At 47.8% G+C, this 23,351-nt stretch overlaps 1 protein-coding gene across 4 annotated transcripts; it reads right to left on the bottom strand.

Moving 5' to 3' along the window:
* Window positions 1-1,320: 1,320 nt before the first annotated feature.
* On the bottom strand, window positions 1,321-23,059 carry SLC25A48 (solute carrier family 25 member 48). 4 transcript variants are annotated; one of them, XM_068408933.1, is made up of 8 exons: window positions 22,798-23,059; window positions 20,833-20,876; window positions 17,954-18,025; window positions 17,112-17,364; window positions 15,391-15,639; window positions 14,062-14,195; window positions 10,902-11,031; window positions 8,377-10,316 (listed from the first exon to the last, which is right to left on the bottom strand). In XM_068408933.1, exons 1-7 carry the CDS (start codon window positions 22,841-22,843, stop codon window positions 10,909-10,911), a joined length of 921 nt encoding a protein of 306 aa, XP_068265034.1. In that variant the 5' UTR covers window positions 22,844-23,059; the 3' UTR covers window positions 8,377-10,316; window positions 10,902-10,908. The 4 variants fall into 4 exon arrangements, with proteins under 4 accessions (XP_068265035.1, XP_068265034.1, XP_068265036.1 ...); XM_068408934.1 differs by lacking the exons at window positions 8,377-10,316; window positions 10,902-11,031 and adding an exon at window positions 1,321-1,489; XM_068408935.1 differs by lacking the exons at window positions 20,833-20,876; window positions 22,798-23,059 and adding an exon at window positions 20,608-20,825.
* Window positions 23,060-23,351: the final 292 nt, after the last annotated feature.

Raw genomic sequence — 23,351 nt, 5'->3', positions numbered from 1 at the left:
AAAAGTTATATAAAGAGCAAAGTGAACAAACTTAAACTCAGTTAACACTGAACTTCTTTAATAACTACAGTAGCTTACAAAAAATAGACTTACCTCAGCAATGGGCAGGCATGAACATGACTGAAAATGAAAAGAGTGAGCATTAAAATCCAGCATCGCCAGCACTCAACACACGCGTACGTTTTTGTTTAGTTTCATGATATTCTCAAAAGCGAGGTACTCACACTGACAGCTGTCTCCCTACACGGGCAACTTACAGAACTTTCCTCCTGGAAGAATAACAAGTGAGAAATCAGTATTTGTCATCATCTCCTTCACAAGCATGCATTTTTACAGAATTAAGGTGCTAAACAGCCACTTACAAGCAGACGTTTTGTATACCGGATAATTTCACGGACACTGCAATTCTGTGCTTGCACAGAGAGCAGCAAACAAGAGAAGAGTATGTATGACAGCATGCTGGCATTCATGCGCAACTCGGTCTGATGGGTGACAGAAGAATAGGAGGACACTCCTTTTAATTGAGTCTTCACAAAATTCCCATTCTAATATGGAAAAACCCAATTATAAAACTGATACCAGGTGCCCACTATTTTTTCCCACTAGCTTGGACAGCATTTTAGAGAAATCAGACATGGAATTGAGTCACCTACTGTAGTGACTTTTCTTTAGATCTGCGGAAATTCACAAATGCTCCTCAGAAGTGATTAATTTGAACATTATGATATCACACCCCAACAGGAAACAATGGTTAAAAATCTACAAAAGCATTTTTTTTTCAGATGTGGGTTTTGTCTCCTATGCTGGTGTAAATTATGGTTCCATGAAAGCAGAGAGGCAATAATGTTCAGCATTGCCAAAGTTCCTGAGAAAGCAGACAGGCTGCAAGCTGGCTTCCCCCTGGATTCAAAGCCGGACCTTGCTCAAAGAAAGTTGTGAACACTGCAGGGGTCTGTGGAGCAGACAGACAAACAGCCGGAGTTGTAGGACAGTGCCTGGAGAAGTTGTCACGCTGAATTACAGCTGCCGCATCCAGAGAGCGATCCCGTAGTCCTTGACTGTGGTCCCACCTCTGCCGAGTGCAAGTGCACCAGTGTGCAGGGAAGGATCAGGTCCTCAGAGTGCAAACACCGACTGCAATGTCTCATCCCATCCCATTCCCTTTTGAGCAGAAAGGATTGGTTGCAAAAATAGTCCTAATTGACCAAAACGGTATTGACTTGGAAAGTCTCTCAGATGGAGTCTCCAAATGAGGTTGAATGTCTGCTAGAGCTTTCTGTGGCCACAGAGGTTTCCTTTTTCAAGTTGCACACCTTGGCAGAGTAAGTGGTAGCCCTTCAGATTTCTTTTAGATCCCCAGTGTTAACTTTTAAGCTTCCCTCCTGTTCTGCCTTAAATCCTGTTATTCCTCAAAGACCTTCTCCAAAAGCTTGAGTCTTCTGCTGGTCAGTCTGGCTGAAGGATGAGTACGATCTCTCCAGAACCTGTCCTGGAAAGAGAAAACATTGGGTTGGAATTTGCTAGTTTTTCTCTGGCATTTGCCTACTGGTAAGGGATTGATCTGAATCACAGAATGGTTAAGGGTTGGAAGGGACCTCTGGAGATCATCTAGTCCAACCGCTGCCAAAGCAGGTTCACCCAGAGCATGTTGCACAGGGTTGCGTCCAGGTGAGTTTTGAATATCTCCAGAGAAGGAGACTCCACAACCTCCCTGGGCATCCTGTTCCAGTGCTCTGCCACCCTCAACGTAAAGAAGTTTCCCTGAAAAGCAGTGAAAAGACTTCCATGACGGGTAGGTCTCCCTTGAGGAAACATCTTTTTGCTCAAGCAGAGCAATGGCCGTGCTGCTCTGTGTTTCTTCAGCCAGTAAAGCCCCACAGCAAGCGCTAGAACAATTAGTTTGAAGCATAAATCCCTGAAGGAAATAAATGATGTATAACATTTGTGGGACACTTGTTTTCTCAGATGGTGGAAAAAACAATTTTACATGGTTTTAAAGGAAAGAAGTCACAAGCATCTTTGATTTAGCCAAGGTTGTGTGAGGAATATGGTAACAAGCCATGGGGAGAGAAGGACAAAGGGCTCTTAATGACAGCCAGGAGTTTCTACTGCTTCTTGTTTGTAAGGAAAATATGTGCATTAGAAATCCCATTTTGCCCAGTAGCTGCTACACTCTGTCTTTGCAAAGATTTTACAAAGTCTGATATACTTAGCAGAGTCTCTAGGGCCTCTTCACCTAAGGAATGATGTCTCAATGCAGCTGCCATGCTCTGTAAGTGAAAGCGATTGGTGGCATAAATTGTATGCAAGATGCATAATTAGGACTTTCCATACATGAGATGTAATTACGTTCACTGGACAGTGAGCAGATCAGACAACTTCTTCCCAGACCTGCAGCCCAAAAGGACAAGATCCATATTTTCATTACTAGCTGAAAATCAGAATGGCAGAGCTTCCAGAGCTGCTCCTGAGCTGCTCCCCGAGCCTGCGGTTCCTCCTCGCAGTCTCTATCTGTCAGTGGTGCCAGCACTATCTCTACATCTTTTCATTTCTATTTGATTGCTGTTCGAGATCTGGCTCATGCTGTTGTTGCTCCAGGGCAAATACGTCACCAGAGAAGCTGTATTCAAGCTACAGTGAATCAGAAATCACCAGAAGTCAAGCTGGCAGAGAAAGAACTTTCCATGTATTGGTTAGAGCAGCCGTGGATTGGGCACAGAAGCGAGTGGCACTGGTTACAGCTTCTCTTTGGAGAGTTTAGGCTCTATTCCAGCATTTAGAGGCTGATTCAAAGACAGTGGAAATAAATATTTGCTGCCATCCCAGTAAAAAGACCAGCTTTTTAATATAATCCTTAAACACTTAGTTTCGATATTCTAAAAGTCTTCATTTTTCACAAATATGTTGTCATTTGTATGTTAAAATCAATCAGCAGTTTATTTTTTTGTCCTCATGTCTACGTATCTATCTCCCTCTGTTCTTCTTCTTTAATCCCTCTTTCGGCAACACAGGTCAAAATGTAGAGAGGAAATGGAGGTTTTTTAACCATCGCTCAAAAAAAACTGAAACAAATTCACAATAAATTCAGTAGCCAAATTGCAGTAGGTAGGAAGGTGACTGTGTGAGTCCACTTCCCTCCGAGGTCACAAACCCACAAGCCTCGAAAGGCTGGTTGTCAAAGTGAGGAGACACCAATGCTAAGTCTGGTCTTTCTGCAGCTTTTTCTTCCCTTTTAAGCTTTCTGGATAGAAAAATCAGAAACAAAACAAAGAACTGAAACCCAGGATCTTTAATAAAGGTCACCAGGCTCAAAGGTGGTGGGTGCATTAGCCTGTAGAAACATCCCCTACATTGCCATTGGGAAACCTGAGCGGGGAAACTCGCTGTGGTCAGCCTGGGGCAGGACCATACATTAGCAGATCATATATCCCCATACTTGATATCACTTCCCTGCACATCAAAGGATGCCGTGGATGAGCAGAGTAAGGAAGGAGGCAGAGAGCTCCTGCAGCCAAGGGTACTGCCAACACCAAGGCAGCACAAGCTGGGTGTGCCTGGTTCCAAATCACGACTTCCGAGTAACAGGATTGTAAGATTCCAGTGCAGAACAGGTATTTGGAGAAGGTGAACACACAAAACTCTCCCAGTATATTTCTGTGGTGTCTTACAGGCAGTTCCCTCTGGCTCCTTTGGAAACCCTCATCTCATGTCCTGTACATTTTTGGTTTATGTGTAAATACCATGGGATATATTCTCTTTTAATGCACCTATTTTGATGAGACGTTGATTGACCAAAAATTCCACAGAAGTGTCCAATTTCCAAATAACTATTTTAGCTTGGTCAGCAGGAACCTCCAGATCTTCTGAGTTCTCATGAGAGAATTTGCATCCCACTGTAGTGTTTCTAAGAAACTCTGTACAGTTTGGGTTTTTTTAATGTAGAAAAAAGATTCCCTGTAGAAGAAAAGCACCAAGATGACATACCAGCTTGGTTTACATTTGCTGTGTACACTGATCAAGATGTAAGAGATTGCAAAGACCACAAATGAAAAGATGCTATTGATAGTTTCATTTTCCAGAGATAAGGTGGCTTGGAGTAGTTTCTTTTTCCTTTCTTTCACATAAAGATGACCTATGCTAGTGCAGAAATAAAGGAAAATAAGGTCATTCTAATTCTTCCATGAAAGGGTAAACCATAGCATAGTAATAGCAAGATTGCCTATGACAGAAAGGGGTAAAATCCAGATGAACTCAGGGAACATTTCACGTGCCAGCTTGAAGAGGGCAGTGGCACCTCCTGATAGCCGCATGCTCTGCTCTGTCCTAGCAGATGGACCACAGGACGTCCTCAGGTCTCACGTTAGCTTCTGTATGTAATGGAGCCCCCATTACTTTCAGAAGAGTTTTAATTAATTTGAAACCATTTAAACTAACTAATGAAAACCAGTGGTGCTCAGGAGTTGTGAGAGGGGGAAGTGCACCTGAGAGGGACCTTCAGAGCTGCGAGTCACCCTTGTTTCATGCAATAGTACAGTCACGGGAGCTTTCCTGGGCGTTCTAGCAGGGGAGCCAAACTTTTCATACTGCAATGATATTTAGCAAGAGTTGAGGCATCTAAAAGCAAGGAGCCCTGACAGCAACATGCCAGCCATGCTGGGCGTTGCACGTACTGCAAGTGCATCTCACAACCGACAGCCTTCAGAAGTAAGCAGAGGAAAACAGGAATTGCCCACAAAGGTCACCAGTTCTCTTGTATTTTAAGGTTTTCCTGATGCCATTGCTCTCACTTCAGCATCCCCTTTTGTGGGTCTGACCGCTTTCACACCAGGAAAGAGAAACATTGCGGAGCTGTCAGATCATAAGTCCACTCACCCTTCCTTGCTTGTCCCGCTGTGAGATGACCCTGGGTGCTGGATTTCCCTCTCAGCGCAGGAAGGTTTAGCATGTGGGACAGACAGACAGTGCAAAGCATTCACTCCATGGCTGCGTTAGAGCCCTCCACCAGCCAGACCCGCATTGCAGCTTGCTTTCCGTGCTGGAAGCATTGAAAAACCACCTGCAGACTGCTTGATTGAAACACGGCAATCACAATTTAATCACAAAATAAGCGTGGATATTGGTTCACACCTAGCTGCATGAGTAAGAATAGGCTGGCCCTCTTCCATAAGAGTTGGCAGGATTTTCTCTACTATGTGTAAAGCAGGCTACGTTAGAGCTAAAATGTTTTGAAACACGGGGAATAAACCATGAGCTGGTCCAATCCATGAAGATGAGCTATGTAAATTGCTGGTGCTTTTACAGCAGGAGAGGCTGTGTAGGTGCCAGTCTTGAAGCACCAAGTGTTGGCAGCAGGGCAGTCTCAGCCTGTGCTTCCCCAGTTGCAAGGTTCTCGTTGCTCCAAATGTTTCTCCTTGTGACCCACGGCTATCCATTGCTTGCTCCATCACTCAAGAGGACCTTCATATTATTTTTAGAGATTTGGTGTTTTACAGTCCAGCAGCCTTAGTATTGCACCTATACTAAGAAAGGATTTATTGATGCATCCAGCATTTTATATCTTACAAAGAACCCTCATATGGGACCTCTGAGACCCCCTTAAAAAGACACCCTCCTTCTGCTGCCTGTATGGCTCTTAGCAGGTTGGTTATTCCACTAATGTCTGACTGGAGCTGTCGCAGGACCTACAGTTTAGGAAAACTGCTTTGAAAATCAGTGTAACTACTGAAATTTCCCCTCACTGCATGGCTTCATTCCCTTTGATGCCTGTCTCTGGAAGGATACTTTACATACTACTAATCTAAGTTGGCAGTGATCAGTCTGTGCATCACTATAGGAGCATATATAGGTAGAAGATGGCTGTGGAGAAAGGAAGCTGTTCTTGGGCAGTTTATATTCAATTTAGCAACTTGAACTTCTCAATTCTCTCCTTGTATCTCACCATTTCTTCTGACTCTGCACTTTACCTTTTTCTTCACGGGTACAAGACAGGCATTGGCCTTCTTGGCTTACGTGAATGCAATGTCTAGGAGAGAAATCTCCACTATAACAACCTCTACGACAAAACAAGGAACTGCAGATAAACCAAGGAGATATAAAATATCTTAATGCCTGCAAAGACGTCACCTACTCCTCTGTCTCAGAGTACAACAGAAAAAGAGAAACTGAGATGGGGACTGTGATCTCGCCTTCCCCTGAGCTGTGGACACACCAGGCAGGGACTCCCAAGGCATGAGAAAATCTTAGCCTGGCCCAGAGCCATCACAGGCAGGGCTTCAGCAGACGCTAAAACCACTGGGGGAGAGCTCCTGCACGAGATGTCAGCTGCACTCTGCCTGGGAGAAGGACTCAAGGACGTTCTAGGTGCCCAGCAGCAGTGGGGATGCAGAAGCAAGGAGGTGAGGTGGCCCCCTCCTTGCCCCCTGGCCGGCGGGCAGCCCCAGCCTGCTCCCACCTCATGCCCTGTGGGTATCGTAAAGCTTGTCCCAGACCCAAAGACCTTCCTCCAGGTCAGGGCTGTTGTCCAGAAAAATAGCTTTTCACTGGAAAATTGGTTCCTGTTTGTTTTTTTTTTCTTTTAACTGGGGAAATAAGCTGCTGTTACCTTTTTTCCTTCCGTAGCACTACATAGTGTATACGCTGGGAAAATCAGCTACACAGCCAGCATCTCATTAAGTAATATGGGGTGTTGTAAGAGCTGGAACATCACCAGCAACATGAAAGTCGGGCAATTACAGGCTCATCTGAGGCATGACAGGTCTGAATATGCTTTCATATTGCAGGCAGGAAAAGCATAGAAGTAGGTATCCCTGGTCCTTCTGTTCTCCCCTCTCATTTATTACCAGTTTCAGGATTTACTGCATTTATCTTCAAAATGTGGGGCTCTGTGAGCATCTATGAACAAGCTACCAAGCAGATGGCTTCTCCCACTCCAGCACGCGTAGTGCTGGGCATCATGCCACCGATGGCAGGTCACTACAGCCACAGCACCGATGGAGGAGCAGGTCCGTATCCTGAATTGCGTTGACACGGGATTTTTCTGTTGTGTGGTTCAGCAACAAAACCACCAACATGTGCAATCAGTGCCCCATACAAGGGATATGAATCAGCTGTATGTATGGCTGCCTGCCAGGCAAGGCACTGTTTTAAACTCCCATCAGCAGGTCCCCGAAGAGGATTCCTTAAAGATCCTAATTTCTGTCTTGATATTATCTTTAAAAATTAATGCATTTGATATATCATAAAGAAAATCATTCACAAGACACAGACCTGTCAAGTCTCTGCGTGCATAAATTGTAATTGCCATCCCTCATCTTTGAGACATAGGGCTGACCCGCTGCGGTGTCACCCACCCCCACCACTGGACCTCTTTCCTCCATGACACAGCCAGGCACTCACTACTTCAAAAGCAAGACTAAAAGTTATTTATTGGGCTCTGTGTGCAGGGATCTGCAGTGATCCATCACAGCGATGGGTACAACTGTGCCGTGAAGTGCTGCGCCCGTAACGCTGCTTGTCCCAACCCAGGCATCAGCCCAACCTCCTGTGTGGTGGCCAGGGCCGCTGTCACCCTCAAAACCCTCGTGCTCCAGACCAGTGTTGCTTTGCCTCACTCATGGTTTATCCATGAATGGTAACAGGGTGATACACTCATTAACAAGTGCATCCAGGGCTTGTCTCCCGTGCTGCCGGGCTAGGGAAGCCACTAGCAGGGCAGGATCACCCCAAAATCACCTGCACGCTGCCCGGCACGGGGCTGGCCTGCTGGGAGGGGAGCGTGTGCTGGTCTGGCAGCAAACCTGGACTTGGGGCTGAAGGGAGCAAGGCAGAAAGAGATTGCCTGGCAGCTCCAAAGCGGTGCAGCAAGCGGCACAGGGCCATGCCCTGCCGCAGACGAGGATGCCATCATGTGGCCAAAGCCTTTTATTCTCGTTCCTCTTGCTTTGCATGTTTTCATATTAAAATGGGCTGCCCAGGGAGGTGGTGGAGTCACCATCTCTGGAGGTGTTTAAGAAAAGACTGGACATGGCACTTAGTGCCATGGTCTAGTTGACATGGTGGTGTCAGGGCAATGGTTGGACTCAATGATCCCAGAGGGCTCTTCCAACCTGATTGATTCTGTGAAAAGCTTTCTGCTCCTTTTCAACTCTAGATAGTCCACAGCTCTCCCTGACAGCTCCTTCTGGCAGGTGTGTGTTACAGGAAATCCTGAGCATCCGTCTCAAAACTGGTTTAATGTGATGAAGAATATCAGGAAACATCACCATGCGACTCCAACTTGGGTCTCAGGGCTTTATGCTTGCGGGGCACTGAACAGACCAAACCTGGGCACCGTGAGGACAGGATCATTCAGATACACAGCTTCTTGCAAACCTCATCAGTTTAATTAATTCATGGTCCATTTTACATGATGCAGAGCAGATAAGCAACGCCATTTATGTGCACTGAAAAACCAGTCTCCCCAGGTATTATCCCTGGAGACATATGATATTACGCATCTAGAGAACAGGTTTTACGTATGTGCATTAAAGTAGGTAACAAGGAAAGGATGAATCCTTAAATGCAGCCAACAACAAATACTTGTGTGACAGCTCATCAGCTTTATCTGTATTGATTATCAAAAACAATTCCCTGTGTTCTTTCTTGCCAAGCTCAAAGGCACCATGAGCCTCCTCACCTACAAGTCCTGAGATGAAGCAACACCAGCTGTTTCTCCCACTTTTTAAGGCTGGTTTTGGGGGAACCCACACTTCTGTTTTTAATTTGGGCCCCAGCAAAGAGAAGTCCAAGGTTGGGGACCCCATTTCTGAGTTCTGCTCCAGACAGGAATTTTTAGGCACTTTCTGCTGAGGTCTTCAAGTCTTGTCATCAATTCTTCCATTCATCCAGGGAAGAGGATGTAGGAGCTTCTCTTACCTTCTCCTTTTTTGGAGAAAAGTTGGACAGCTGCTCCAGGTTGTCTTCAGAAACTTTTATTGAGGGCGTCTGCTAAAACTGCCATCGCTGGGCTTTCTCCCCAGAGCTCTTCTTCTCCAGAGGAAGATGGGAGGAACTGTACCTTTCCCAGAGGACAGTGTTGTCCCGGACTGTTCCCCCATGCCGCATGTCCCTCTGCGTGAGAGGCTGTTACCCCTCAGTCTCTCCTGACAGTGCCACCAGAATCCTCTTGTCCCAGAAGAGCTGGTTCTTCTTGGGTTTTGGCATCAGAAGCTCCATGCTTAGAAAACAAAGCATGCAGGTATTTAACAGCATTAACAGAAATAATCATGATGTAAAAGATCTTTGAATAACTGAAAGGCTGAGGTAGACCAAAGAGAGACCTGGATCTGCCCCAGTTGTCTCCGTGGGATTGCAGCAGAGCTGGAGGTGTGAAGATGGCCCATGTATTTTAGAGAATAGTTTGGGATAAACTCTGTATCCCTTAAAGAGACTTCCTTTGGTGGTGGTTTCTCAAGGCTGCAAAGTTATTTCTGCAGGGCTTGGCAGTTGGCAAGCTGGGCTGTCACATCAGGGATCTATCAAGATACCTCTAGCCAGTCTCTGGAGGGCTGCACAAAGCGAGTTAGGTAAATAAATAGGCAGCCATCTATATGAAATGTGGACTTGTTTTATTGTTTTCCGAAGAAAAAGAGCAGCTTCATCTCCGAGTTTAACATCCTCCTGTTTCCCAATTTAGTTTATACCTTAGATAACAAACTGAAGTTGTTGAAGCCCTTCACATCTTTTCATGATGATCTTGCCTGAATTGTGGTAAACTGGAGAGCTCTGTGCTGTAAAACATGCGTATCCGTTCGTACGGGTGGAGTCATCCATTTCTTTGATCATGAAAGCAAGCTAGGTTTTGGTGGGAATCCAGACCTTCCTACACGAAAAGCACCTGCACATCCATCACACCCCCTCCTTTCCTTGTTCACAAAAAGGACAAGCATTATACGCAGTGTTGTAGCAAAGATGCTCCCTTGGCTGATGTCGGGTGGGCTGGGTTTGGGTATATCTCACTCATGTGAGTAAGGGAAGTAAGCTGTTCTCTCGGCTCAATGGGAAAAACATCATTGGTGAAAAAGTCCAACACCAACTTGGGAATTATTAAGGTGCTCTTAGACAATAGAGTGAAATATTTGATAACAAAATCATCTTTGGATTTGATTGAGCTGGTGCAGTTTTCAGAGTCCTCCAGGGACTAAGTCCGTGGGAGAAGAGAACGCAGATTCTGTAGGTGCAGGGCAGGAATCTTCGGTCAGAGCAGCTGAGCCCTCATCAACACCACACTGCTAACTTGGCTCAGGAAAGTAGGAGACTTTCAGGTCTTCTTGGCAACACTTTTGAAATAAGAAAGAAGGAGGTTTATAACGTACTGCAGAAAACAGCAAAGACTGCCAAGAATAATCTTGAGTATTTAACTGCTAAAAAAGTTTCTGTAATCAGATATTTTTAATGCTGCTCCTTTATGCAACCCTAGGTTTATGAGGGAAAGAGTAAAACTGTGACTTGATAGTCAAGACACTTTGAAAGGGCTTAATTTCAGGTCTTTCCGGATGGATCAAGGGAGAAAAGGATACTGTGCAGGGACTTCAGTGAGAATGATATTTCAAAACTTATAAAATGTTACAGAATATTCTCCTTTCAGATTTTCTTTTCTGATTCACACTAATCAAAACAATCACAACAATCAGAATGGATTGTAATGAAATTCCAGGAGATCTGGAGTGAAACCAAAATCCATCAGCACATCTATTGTCTGCTCCAAATCCCACAGACCCAAATTTGAAAAGTGTTTGACTATCCAGATGTAGGTACCCATGTAACTTATCTGACTTTCAGAGGATCTATACAATTGCAACTCCATTTGATTCAAAGATTAATTCTCTAATTTTAGTAAAGCTAGAGGGTCTTTATGTGCTGACCTGGAAGTCAAGGATTGGTCTCAGTTTGGCCTCTTTTCATTGCTTTGAGGGAAAGTTCATAGCCAAGAAACATGGCTGAACTCACTGGGAATCCTCGCACTGCATTGATCGTGATGCCCCTAAAAAAGACCTGTGGGGGATGGAGAAAGGTTAGAGCATAAGAATATACCGTCTATTTTAAGAAGAAGAAGAAAACATTGAATAGAGTCACGGTGGGATTCTGAAGAACCAAATCTTGGTTTGCTCAGAAGATACGCCATCACTGCTGGTCTTTGCTGAAGAACGGAATGCAATGGCAAAAGTCACTGGTTTGGTATCTTTGTGCTCTGTGCTCCCTATGGACCCCACTCTGTATCTGCCAGCAAGAGCTAGAAGAGGTAGAGGGTAAAAAACGGCCTCATGCCACTGGTGTAGAGCAGAAAGCAAGAAACCTAAAACGTCTTCCAGTGCTGTCCCACCTAGCTACAGTCCCTCCTTCCCTTTGCATACATAAGCATGCAGGGATCATGCAAGCCCCAGGGTACAACAAGAAAGCTGTTGGTTTCATGCAGCAAATGCTCTGACTCCCAGGGCTGGGTCTATGGGCGCAGAAGACGTTTGGGAAGCGGAGAGGGAGCGGTGTGGCTGGGAGCCAGCCCAGCCGATGCGGGCACTATGCCACACGGACTCTTCTGCAGGTTCCACCCTTGAGCATAGAAACAATTTCTCAATCAGCAGAAAACTAGACTTACTCTGTACCTTGCTGAGAACTAGCTCTTGCCACCAGCTTTGGGAAGAATATTTGACAGAAACTGGTATTTTCACATGTGTGTTCCTAAGGCCAAGCTTTGGTGCCCACACACATCTCAGTGTTTTCTTTCATTAAAATAGTAAATACCCACAGCCAGGCTTCCTCATTCTGCTCAATATATATTTTTTGAAAAGATGCTGGCACTTACATGAGTGAAAGACCCTGTGGCTTTTAAGTGCTTGAACAGTAAAGTGCTTTCTGGCAAGTGGAGAAGGGGCCCTTGTCACTCCTGGCGTTGGCTTGTCTCCCTTTGAAAATCCCCCTCGCTACAAACACTGTCGCCTGGTATGTGCAAGGCTGTGCACAAGCCACTCGCTCTGGGGTGTGCCTGTTTACAAAGTGATGACTGCAGGGAACATCTCTGCTGGCCTGTTTCTCACAAAATCTCCCCGTTAACCACTCAGGCTAATCCCTGTGGTCACTAATCTAAACACCAGAAGTTCAGAATAGACATGAAGAATAACAACAGCAAGGCAAGCTCCCTTCCAGGCTCTTCCAGGCAAAGCTCTCGGCTCCAAGACCATAGATTTAAGTGTCTAACCAGTATTTGTCCTGACATACTGAGCTCTGCTAAACACAACCACATCTTGTATCCAATGAATCCAGTGCATGGTGCTGACTTGTACGAGTCTGAATCAAAACATCTTCACATGGTTTAGGATAGAGTTTGCAACGTGAAATTGCAGTATTGGGATACGTAGGATATGACTTGATTTATTGGGGTGTTTTATTTTGCTAGGAAAGATAGAATTTTCTGGGAGGAAATTCAAATTTTTGCAGTATCCATAAAGTAACACAAGGGGGCCAAATTCAATAATAATTAAGATTTATGAAGAAAAGCCCAGAGGCATAAATTTTTCTCATCAGAATGAACACACCTGACTATGGAGAAAGAAGAGGGTTATATTTACTTTTTTGTGTGTGCCAGGCAATTATTTTCAGCACAGTGAATGCTGTTTCTTTGTCCCAGAAGGAAAACCTCCAGAGCTGGGTTTGCCATTTATCAGTTCTGTCTCTCCCAACATATAAAAGATTTCCTTACAAGAGAAGGATCTAGTCTTATCATCAACTATTACTCAATCCTATCGCCAGCTTCAGAGCGGGTGCCAGGCATGATAGCAGAAAAACCTGCCAGCAGCTCAGACCTCGAACAAAAAACCCTAAGTGCCTGAATTAGTTGTTAATACTCAGGCAGCACAAGGAGGGTGGGGGGTGAGGATGAGGATAGAGAGAGAAGGGAAAACACATGGAAATTCCCCTTTCAGCCCCCCGCCCCATGTTTTACTGTGAAGCTGCATGCCAAACTGACCACGCTGGGCAGGCAGCCTGGGTAGAGCCTGGGGCACCTCCACCCTCCTCTGACCACCTTAGCATGGTTTTTAGCCCAGGTGCCTGTTCTTCTCGTGACTTTCTTCACTCAAAGGCAAAAACCAAACCAGACTGCAGGCTCCCGTGACAGCTAGCATAATATTTCCAGCACACGGACTTGTGATTTTGCAGGTTGTTGGTTTGGGTTTTTTTTTGTAATTTGTACTTTTCCCTCAGCATGTGAAAATTAACACTTTGGAGCTAAGAGCCTGCATGATGTTTTGATGACAACTTAAATACAGATTTATTTCGATATGAGAAGACATTGTCTCTCGTAACCATGCATTGGCAGTGCAATAAAGCTGCAAACGCTGGTTCTCTGCCATTCACATTTAACTGAGGCAAAGTTTGCAGGGAGAACAAACAACTTTTATTACGCTAATAGACAAAGCCAGAAAAAGGAGATAAGTTGGTTTTGGCATGCAGCCCTTCTTCACGTTTGAAGCCAAAGCAATTCTGATTTAAGAGCATTTTCAATCAGCTCCATCCTGGTGCAAAATGAGCGTGGGCAGTGCAAACCACAGCATCGGTTCCACCACGGCATCGGTTCCACCACAGCATCGCCCAAGGTGACCAAACACACGTTGGGTGCCCACTGAAATCAGTTCCCATTGACTTTGTTGTCAATGGGAAACATTTGACCTCTGCATTTTGTTGAAGCAATCACAGAGGCAAGATTTTCTGCCTCTAATTTATCATAAATCAAATCACATCCACAATTAAATAGATGCACTGGCATGAAGTGTTATTTTGAGTTAATTACGCTAGCAGACCGTGACCCCCAGTCATTCATTTTTTTCATTGCTGTAAGGCTCATTATTAGTCTCACTATTATGATTTAGAAAGATTCTGCACTATAATTACCTACTGTCATTATTCTAATTTAGCAGTAACTGGCTTTAGCTGTCTCTCAACTCTGCAGATAGGTTTGTAACAGCCATTGCATTCCCCAATTGAAAATTAAATGCCTAATACCCAGATTTTATTTCACATACCACTTACTTTTAAGCCGTCGTGCTGGTAGCTCTGCAAGATACAGTCAAGAGTCCCTTTGTACTTGTTTAAATAAACTCCATCTGCCTGAAGTCGACTTTTCACAACATCCATTGGAGTAGCAGTCACCCAGGAAATGGCTCCTAAAAAAATGCAGAATATTTGAACAGTTTCTTCTCTATATTTCTTTGGCCACAGGTCAGTGAACTCAGAAATTCACCTCTCGTCTACCACATCGTATTCATGGAATTTTCGTTTCAGGGCATTCACCCTGCTTCAGCACAGGAACGGTATTTCTGGGAGCAAAGTTCCCTGTTTCTAGAAGAAGCATTGAGATTTCAGGGGTTATGCTGGTAATCAAATGCAGACAGCCCAGGAGGTGCTTTCCCAAGTGCAAATGCATCTTCTGCCGTGCTTCTGGTGGAGCATGGACATGCCGTGGGAAGAGCCCGAGTCCTCAGATAACACTGTTGAAAAGCAAAGATTGAGCCGAGAATGCAAATAAGAGGCTGGTCCATCTCATGCAACCAGGATTAGGCTCCACAGCTGAGGTACATCATCATTCCTATAAAGAAACCGTCTATTTACATTGATTAGCCTGAAGCCAGGTGGGATGTTCTGCCCCTGTGAAAAGGTCAGCATGTGACCGCAATACATGGCCCAGTTGGACAGACAAGAGCTTGTTTGGACCTATGTGAGTGTTGGGGCATACTAGAGAAGCTGTCCAGGTGGGCCAGGGGTCTGTTTATTTGCAGGAGAAACAGAGAGGGCATTTTGTAATCATTACCTGAGCTGAGGACTGATCTGCATTTAGGGGTCTGCAGCTGAGAAATGGCCAAGAAAGGGGGAGCGGGCATAGGGGTGACCTTACAGATGGTGGGGGGCACACATGCCAGTCTTACTGGCAGGTGTACATAGGAAAAAAAAAGAAGTAGCTTAGTAACAGTCAACTCTGCTTCTGCTGCATGCAGGTAGGGTGCACACCCTCCTGGTGGGCAGCCAACAGGTTGAAGTCCTCTTCTGGAGGCATCTTGGCTGCCGTGTATCACTGGCAATGTGATATGCAGGCTGCCATGAGACATCCAGGGAGATGAAGGCGCTGGCTCTTTTCCTTCTTGCTGACATTGAGCCTGATGAAGATCTGATAACACGACTTCCATAAAGTTTGTCAAGTCATAAAGCGCGGCTGTGGTGCCAGGGGACCTGGCCCTTGGGGAGGAAGGTCGTTCAGCCCCATGTCCTCTTCTGGTGACCAGGAGGATGTGGTGGCCCCTGAGCCACTCCTGGGAACCTTCGTGTCCTTGTTTTGCCAGTGTTGAGGGGAAAAAAGGTGCTTACCTGCTATACCCCCCGCCAGCCAGATGGAGAAGGGATTAGGGGAAATGCATCCATCAGGGGTAATCCATCCACAGAAAAATGTGTAAGGGATGAAATAGAGGCAGTACCCAGGAACATCCCTCAGAAGCATTGCTCCCGCACCTCGGTATATTCCTGCTATCCCCTCTTTCTGTAGGACTGTCCTAAAGCAGTGAATTGGGCCTCGGTACGCAGGCAATCCAGGAACTGTGGGCTTTACTTTAATGTTTGCTGAAAAAAAAAAAAAGATACAGTTGTTATAATAGTTATATTGCTACAAAACTCCCCTCCAAAGCCCACTGCCACTGAACAGACAAGTCACTGCCATCCATTTTCTTTTGCTGGGATCAATATATAGTGTGGGAAAAAAAGTTTTAAGAAAGAGGACTTAGGTCCGTTTTTAAAAGACGTTTAGTCACTTTAGGACAGATTTTTCTCAGATGCATTGCATGCCTCCCAACAGGTACGTGCCCAGTGATGTTTCCAAATCAGTTTAAGGCTACGTGCCCAATTTTCATAGATTTTAATCACATCTGGTGCCACGCTGGATCTTTGGAAGCCTTGACATCTTCAGAGTCTGGCCCTTCCCACGCAGACCCAAGGGCATTAGGTTGCTAAGCTGCATGGAGGCTTTTAAAAAAGGACATAATATTATTTGATCGAAGCAATACAAAATGTCACTATTTCACAGTTAAACACCACAACTGTAATCATGAGAAAGGTGTTTGTGAAACTGCTGAAATCCAAGCTGCTCGGCTCCGAAGCTGCGCCCTCCCTTCCTTTGGCTGTGCCTGTGCTCCGGTGGGGTTTGCTCCATGCTGGCAGCTTGCGATGAAATTCAGTCACCACCTCGAGCAGAAGCAGCTCCTTCTGCCTGCAGCTTCTGGAGAGGTTACAGCTGCCCACTGCCATCCTGCCAGCATCCCCTCCTGACCCGTCTTGCCTGCGCCTGGGTACCTGTAACCCTGCCCCAAATAAGTCAGCGGTTTTCAAATGTGCATGTGAAATTTTTGCTTTTGAACAGAGGAGGGTGGAATAACAGAGAGGGGTTTATCAGTAAATATATGTGGGACAGAGCGTGCAGCAGTCACAGAATCAATCAGGTTGGCAGAGCCCTTTGGGATCATCGAGTCCAACCATTGCCCTGACACCACCATGTCAACTAGACCATGGCACTAAGTGCCATGTCCAGTCTTTTCTTAAACCCCTCCAGAGATGGTGACTCCACCACCTCCCTGGGCAGCCCCTTCCAATGTCTAATGACCCTTTCTGAGAAGAAATGCTTCCTAATGTCCAACCTGAACCTCACAGTCAATGGGGAGTTGGCATTACCGCTGGCAGCCATGGTGCTGCTGGGGATCTCCAGGAGACCCGACAGCCTGGGGACTTGATGGTCCTGCCCCACGGCCACGTGGGGAAGGCGGCTCCCCCGGATACTGGCCTGGAGCAGACCTGCTCCTGTGTTCATTATAGATCCCAATGAGCTGGAGATGCCAGCCGAGGTCTGATCAATGTCATTGATAAAAACCCTCCCCATGAGCTGAGCAGGATGGAGTCCATCCTGAGCCTGACGGAAGCACCTTTAGCTCAATTGTGGTGGCACATGGCAGCAGAGAGATGGCCCTTGAAGCAAAGTTGTCCTAAAGCTCTCGGTAAGCACCAAGGACTGGCAGAGAAAGCAAAAAGAAACTCTTGCTTCCTACCTTTGATGTACGGCTGTGTTTGCATCTGTAGCCTTATCTTTACCAGGTCCACAGGAGTGCCAATGCTCACGGAGATGAACCCTGCCACCATGCTGGCCAGAGCCGTGTCAGCGAGCGCTGGCTCTTGAGGTGGGTCTCCGTGGCGGAGCTGGCTGAGGAGCCGTTGCGTGTTGCTGAAGACGCCGAACACCACGGAGTTGTAGACGGCGATGCTGGCCAGCGGGAAGGCCATGCCTTTGAAGAAGCCAGCCACCTACCCGGGGAAGGGAGCAGGAGTTAAGAGAGTAAATGGGACTGAGCAGCGTGAATCCAACTTGTCTATCAGGCCAGAAATGCAAATGCAAGTAGCAGGTGTCTCCTGGAACAAACCGTTTGCACGTGCTGAGCAAATGAAAATGAATTCATACTGCTAAAGGCTTGTAAAGATTGTGCAGAATACAGGACATGCTGAAAGCACAGGAACCCATGTGAAAGTCCCTCTTATGGCCAGCTTCTCTCCTGGCATCACCAAAGTCAGCAAAATACCTGTGGTAGAGCTTTGCCAGCAGGTGCAAGCAAAACAGCCCCTGTGCATGTAACACCCTGACCCATGAGGAGACATGGGCCATGTCATTTGTCACTCCATGCCAGGGATCTGTCTTTTCCCTATAGGAGTAACCAAGAGAGTTACCTTAGAGTTGAGAAAGAAAAGGCTATAGGGATTTGCAGGCTCAATTGCACCAACTTTATTGGTCTTCATATAATTGCTGGTGTCAACAGTGATTTTGTATAATTGCTTTATGTATTTATCTATTTATCTAATTTGCATTTTCTACCAGCACATTTTAAGATACAGTACTTACAGACTCATTTCTGTACACAGTGAGAACACAGTTGAGTGTATTTCCATATCCTTGTCCAGCTTGCAAACGGGTCTGCAAAAGACATTCATGAAATGCGATTAAGATCCTATCCTTCCAGCCCAGTGAAAGCTCGTGCTACGTAAACAATGTGTACTTTGCTTTGAGAGCAAATCCTTCCTTAGTCGTAAAGAAAACAGAGCAATAATATAAGGTATATATGCATCCACCCCCCTTGAACTTTGCCAGAAGCAGGGCTAAAAGGGCCCTCAGAGGTCTGAAGCTTTTTGCAACATCTGGAATCGATGACTGTCAGATTGCTCTCGAGTCCAGACCAGCCACCCTGGCCCGGCACAGTGCCCGCAGCAAACTGCTGGTGGGCAGTGCTGTCACTAGCAAGGCCCTGATTTATGTGGAAATTGGAGAGTGATGTGGTCTCCTCCGATGGGGTCTCTCAGTGGAGGCTGGGATGTGTTGCTGAAGGATGGAGAGGAGAGCTCCCCTGGGAGGCCTCTGGGGCCCTTCCTATCCAATGTGGATTTAAGACACAGAAATACTAAATGAAGCCAAACTAACTCGGCTCCATCTCAGAAATTCTCCATGCTTCACTCAAAAATACATTTTTACATCATTTCCAACAAAGACATTTTGTTTCTGGAAAGCAATCGTTAAACCCCTTCCAAAAGATGCCTACAACAGCTGTAAGAAATCCCGTGTAAATCATGACAAAGCCTGGATGCTTCAACATGCTTTCCCCTTCTCACATGTGTATATATATATATATACACACACATGCACACACATATTTAGATCATCTTTCATTCAAGCTGCTCACAAGTTTGCAATAAAAAAAAACCTAACAAGTGATGCATTTCTTTGGCCTTAGAGGTATGTGAGGAAATGGAAACCCCATTTGGTTCACAGGGCCTGGGGCTTCAGCAATCAGTCTTGGCTGAGGCCAGAGCTCATTTTTTATAGAAAGACACTCACGTGTGCTCTGTCTGGGATGTTTTTGGGGAATGGGGCAGCACTTCTGGTCGTAACCATCAGCATTGCTACTTGCGGGAATGGTGAAATAAAGCCTGGAGGGACGGTGCCAGCCTGTGCTGGAGGCAAGTGCCCAGGTCCCTCCTGGCTCCACCCGCACGCTTAGTCCAGACGTTCCCATTTTGCCTCCGTGGGCTTGTTTTTTTTTCTTTTACTCAGTAACCAGGTATTTAGAGGTTCGAGTTAATACATTTTTTGAGTAACTGCAGGCCACTGAGTGTCCTCACAAGCTGCTCCTCACACAAATGCTCCTTCGCTAAGCGTTAACACCCAGTGCAGAAATCTGCTAGCATCTCTGTCAAAATCTGCTGATTCCAGTATGGATATTTCTCAGGAAACTTCTCCTTTCTGTTTCATTTTAATTAGTACGACAGGGCTCTCGGGTGACACCCAGAAACTGAAGAAAGGTCTGGGGAAATGAATGCAATGTGGAGGATGAAAAGTGGGTAAATGCAAAACTATTTAGAATTTCGCAAGGCCGTGGAAAAACAGCTGCTTGGGTTTGATGGAAGCTGTGATGCTGGGAAGGGACCAGTTGAAGGAAGACACCTGCTTGATGGGACCCATGGTGCAGATACCACATGCCCCATCCAACCTTTCATTCCGTCTTGTCCTCTTCTCTGGGTGGGGAAGGACCCCCAGTGCCCTGGACGCTGCGAATGCCGCTGAGCTGCCCCTTTGCTGGCTTAGCGCCGTGTAAAAACTCTCCTTTCCACTTCCCTTCTCCCAAATTTGGAAAGAGAACAAGTCTGCCTACTTGGTATTCCCAGGCCATGTCCAAAGCCAAGGGCAGCAGCGGGGTCAGCCTGACAGTTGTCTGTATAAGCACTGAAGGATGGGCTCACTCTTTCTTGACATCCAGAAACTCCATGATTCCCAGCAGGATCCTCTCTCAGTTGTTGCCAAACTCCCCCAAACCTGGCAAGGACACGCTGACGGCTGGCCTGAGTTGGGGATTGCCTTGGCAACCCTGGGCAGGCTTGCCCGCGCTGCCCATGCCCTGGCCCTGCTGCATGGGATGGCGCGGGCAGCCTCGTGCCTCCTCCCGCGGGGGGTCTGCACCCATCCTCGCATGGCGATGCTCCCAGGGCTGATGATACCACCTTAGCAGATCAGAAGGGATAGGGCTGGCAGGCCATCTCCCAACCCAAACATGGGCAGAGTAGCTGAAGCAGTGAAAGGTGGCCAGAGGTGCCTGTCACACTGCGCAAACGGAGAAGGGACCAGGACCTTCCTCTGTGTCTCTGCATCAGTAGGGACGGCCATCTTGGTTGGGCCAGGCTGTGTCGGTGTGTGCATGGGCTTGTCTGCATCATGCTAGCAAATATCTTCTTACGTCTCTAAATCCTTCCCTCTGAGGAATAATTATCTTGCAGGAATAGTAAATATTGCGTCTCATAGCCTTGCGATAACAATTTCAGCACTCTGCCCTTCCAGCATTGCCAGTGCTAGGAAAACATGTAAAAACATGCCAGCAGCAAAACAAATATAGTTCCCCCACTGCCCTTTGAATACTTGTCTCTGGCAAAGTTTAATAACATATTGGCAGAACTGTTTGGTAAACCACACATGAAGTGAGGCCAGGTTTCATTTTCAGCATTAATACTCACCAGAGGAACTTGCATGTCTCAGTCAGTTCTTTTAGTCGCTCATTCGAAATGAGCATTGGAGAGGAAGAAAAGCTAAAGTCTATGAAAACATTCTACCCAGGCTAAATTCCTCCTTGGGGTGACGGGGGAAGTGAAGGTCTTTCAAAGCATCACCTAGAGAGAGGCCACCTCCCCATCGGCGGGGTTGTGGGTGGTGACGTGAGAGTGCGGTTCAAAGTGGTTTACCTTGATCGTGTCCAGGGGGTGGCCCACAACCACGCTGGCAGCTCCTGGGAATGAAAGCAAAGTGTTACACAAAACATGACGAAACTTTTGTGACGGGACAGGAAGTGATGGGTTTGTAGGGGAGAAGGAGAGATTTCCATAGGAACAGCCGTACTGGGCCAGAGCAATGCCCAGCGCAGCGCCCTGTCTCTGACAACAGGCAAAAAGCTGGTCAGAAACACCTCCACATCTTCCCCTGAAATCTATCCTGGACTCCATAAACTTTACATCTCAAAGGCATCCAAGCAAGAGGAGGAGGTGTTGTATTTGTACAACCTGTCCATGAGCAACTCCCCTTGTACCCTTGCAAGCTCATGCAAATATTTAGCCTCCAAATGGTGACACTGAGGTTACACACGAGGAAATGCTTTCTCCTGGCTCAGACAGCGATGCACTAGAGCCAACTGCTGATGGGGACAGTGAACCCTCATCCTTTGCCATTTTAAGAGCAGTTTACAGAGATATCTGTCAGGGGTGGTTCAGGTAAAGACAATTCTGCTCTGTATCGATCTCTACAGTCCCATCCAATTGCATTCTCTAAGGTTCTCTGGGAGAAACTGGCCCATTCCCCCACACCATCCTGCCCACCTCCCCAAGCCACTTGCTGCCAGACGCCCCCGCAATGGGGCAGAGCATGGCTTGGTTTCCCCTTCAACATGAGGACAGAACAACCCATGTGCTATGGCCAGGATATGGTTTTGTGTGCTTGTAGCAAACAACACTGGCAGTTTTCAGGATGTTTGTGAAGATGGTGGGTAGTTTGTGCTTCTTCCACATCTGTAAGTCTCCGTGCAAAGCAGTGGCCCCAAGTGCTTTAGAGACTACTTGAAATTTCTCACTTGTAGAGGATTAGGACTGAAAAGAGCATCATGTCCTTGGTTAACACATTGTGACTCTACCCAAAAATGTATTATAAAATGTCCCCTCTCCTCCTGGACCTTAACCTGAGACCACCTGTGGCCCAGCTCTATGTGTGAAAACGGGCCACTGCCACCAACACTGAGCGCTGGTGGCTGTTCCACCCCGGACATCCCATCCCGCTCCCGGGGCTGTATGGCAATAGCACAGGGTCAGTGGGGCAGAGGGAGTGACTGCGTGCTGCATAGCTGCAAAGATCCAAAAATCAGCTGCTCGCATAACCTTTTGGCAGAGGTTCTGGGTTGTTCAGGAGCCAGCTAACCTGTTAACCTTGTCTGGCCAGTCAGGATCCATGAGCCATCTCACACCCCCTCTGAGCCTGGCGTGAGCGGTGGCCTGGGCAGAGCTCTGCTCGGCAGCTCTGGTGCTGCCATTGCCCCTCTGCCCTCTGCTCCCGCAGCCCACCCGGGCGCGGGGCAGCTTCACCGTGCACCTCACCAGCTGTTAAACCCGGTGGGAACTTTCCACTCTGTAACACATACTCCATTACCGGCGCCTCTGCAGATCCTCGCGTTTCATTTTCTTTCTGGTGTCTGTTTCCCCGGTGTTTGCAGGGATCGATACCCGCCCTGCATGCACCGCCGGCCTGGCCGCCAGCCTGTTTGCCGTGCCGGGGTCAGAGCCGTGCGGTGCTTGCCCCGGGGCTGTGTGCGGCTGGGGGACCCCGGGCTGGCGGCTGCGAGCCCCGGCAGCCCCGGCTGCTCCCCTCCGCGCCCGACGGGGCTTCCAGCCGGGACAGGCTCCGGCAGCCTCCCCCCCCACCTCCCGCACAGCAACAGCATCACACGAACTGACACTTAAATGTGAAGTATCCCGCCCGTGGAAACTGAATTAAACTGCACTTCTGCGCCACGGCAAAGCAAAGCAAACCGCGCATCCCGTGGTACGAGCGCGCCGGGCAGAGGCACTACGGGACCGTAGGTGACACGCAGCGTTTTATTCCCACCCACGCTCATGTACCCACCCCCGGCTGCCTCCCCCCCGCCCCGAGCCCACGGCCCCACTTACCGCCCACCCAGCCCGCCGCGAAGTCCTGCAGCTGGAGGCTGCCCATGCTGCGCCGCCGAGAATCCCGACGGCCGGGCAGGGGGTCCCCACGGGGAAGCGGTCCCCGTCGGGCAGGGGTCCCCTCTGGGCAGGGGGTCCCCACCGGGCAGGGGGTCCCGCCGGGCAGGGGGTCACCGCGGGGTGAGGGTCCCCACCGGGCAGCGGTCCCCACCGGGCAGTGCTCTCCGCGGGGCGGGGGTCCCCACCGGGCAGGGGGTCCCCGCCGGCCGCGCTCCCCGCACACCCCGCCGCGCACCGCCCCGTGTCTCCCCGCCGCGCTGACATCACGCACCGGGGCTTAAAGGCGCCGCGCAGGGGCCGGCGGCGGGGAGACACCGCGGGGGGGCAGCGCGGGGGTTTCTCGTGGGACCGGCGCTGCCGGCTGCCAGGTAAGCGGGGTCAAGGCAGGGTCCGCTTCACCCCGGGGCTGGTCACACCGAGGAGCGGGAGAAGCAGCGTCGCCTCCTCCCCGGGTGGGCGACAGGGGACGGGGGTTTCTGCGGGGGGGCGAAAGC

This window comes from Nyctibius grandis, chromosome 10 (assembly GCF_013368605.1).
Source record: "Nyctibius grandis isolate bNycGra1 chromosome 10, bNycGra1.pri, whole genome shotgun sequence".
NCBI classification, from domain to species: Eukaryota; Metazoa; Chordata; class Aves; order Nyctibiiformes; family Nyctibiidae; genus Nyctibius; species Nyctibius grandis.
Note: the sequence above shows the minus strand (reverse complement) of the source record. Positions and strands in the feature narration are given on the sequence as shown.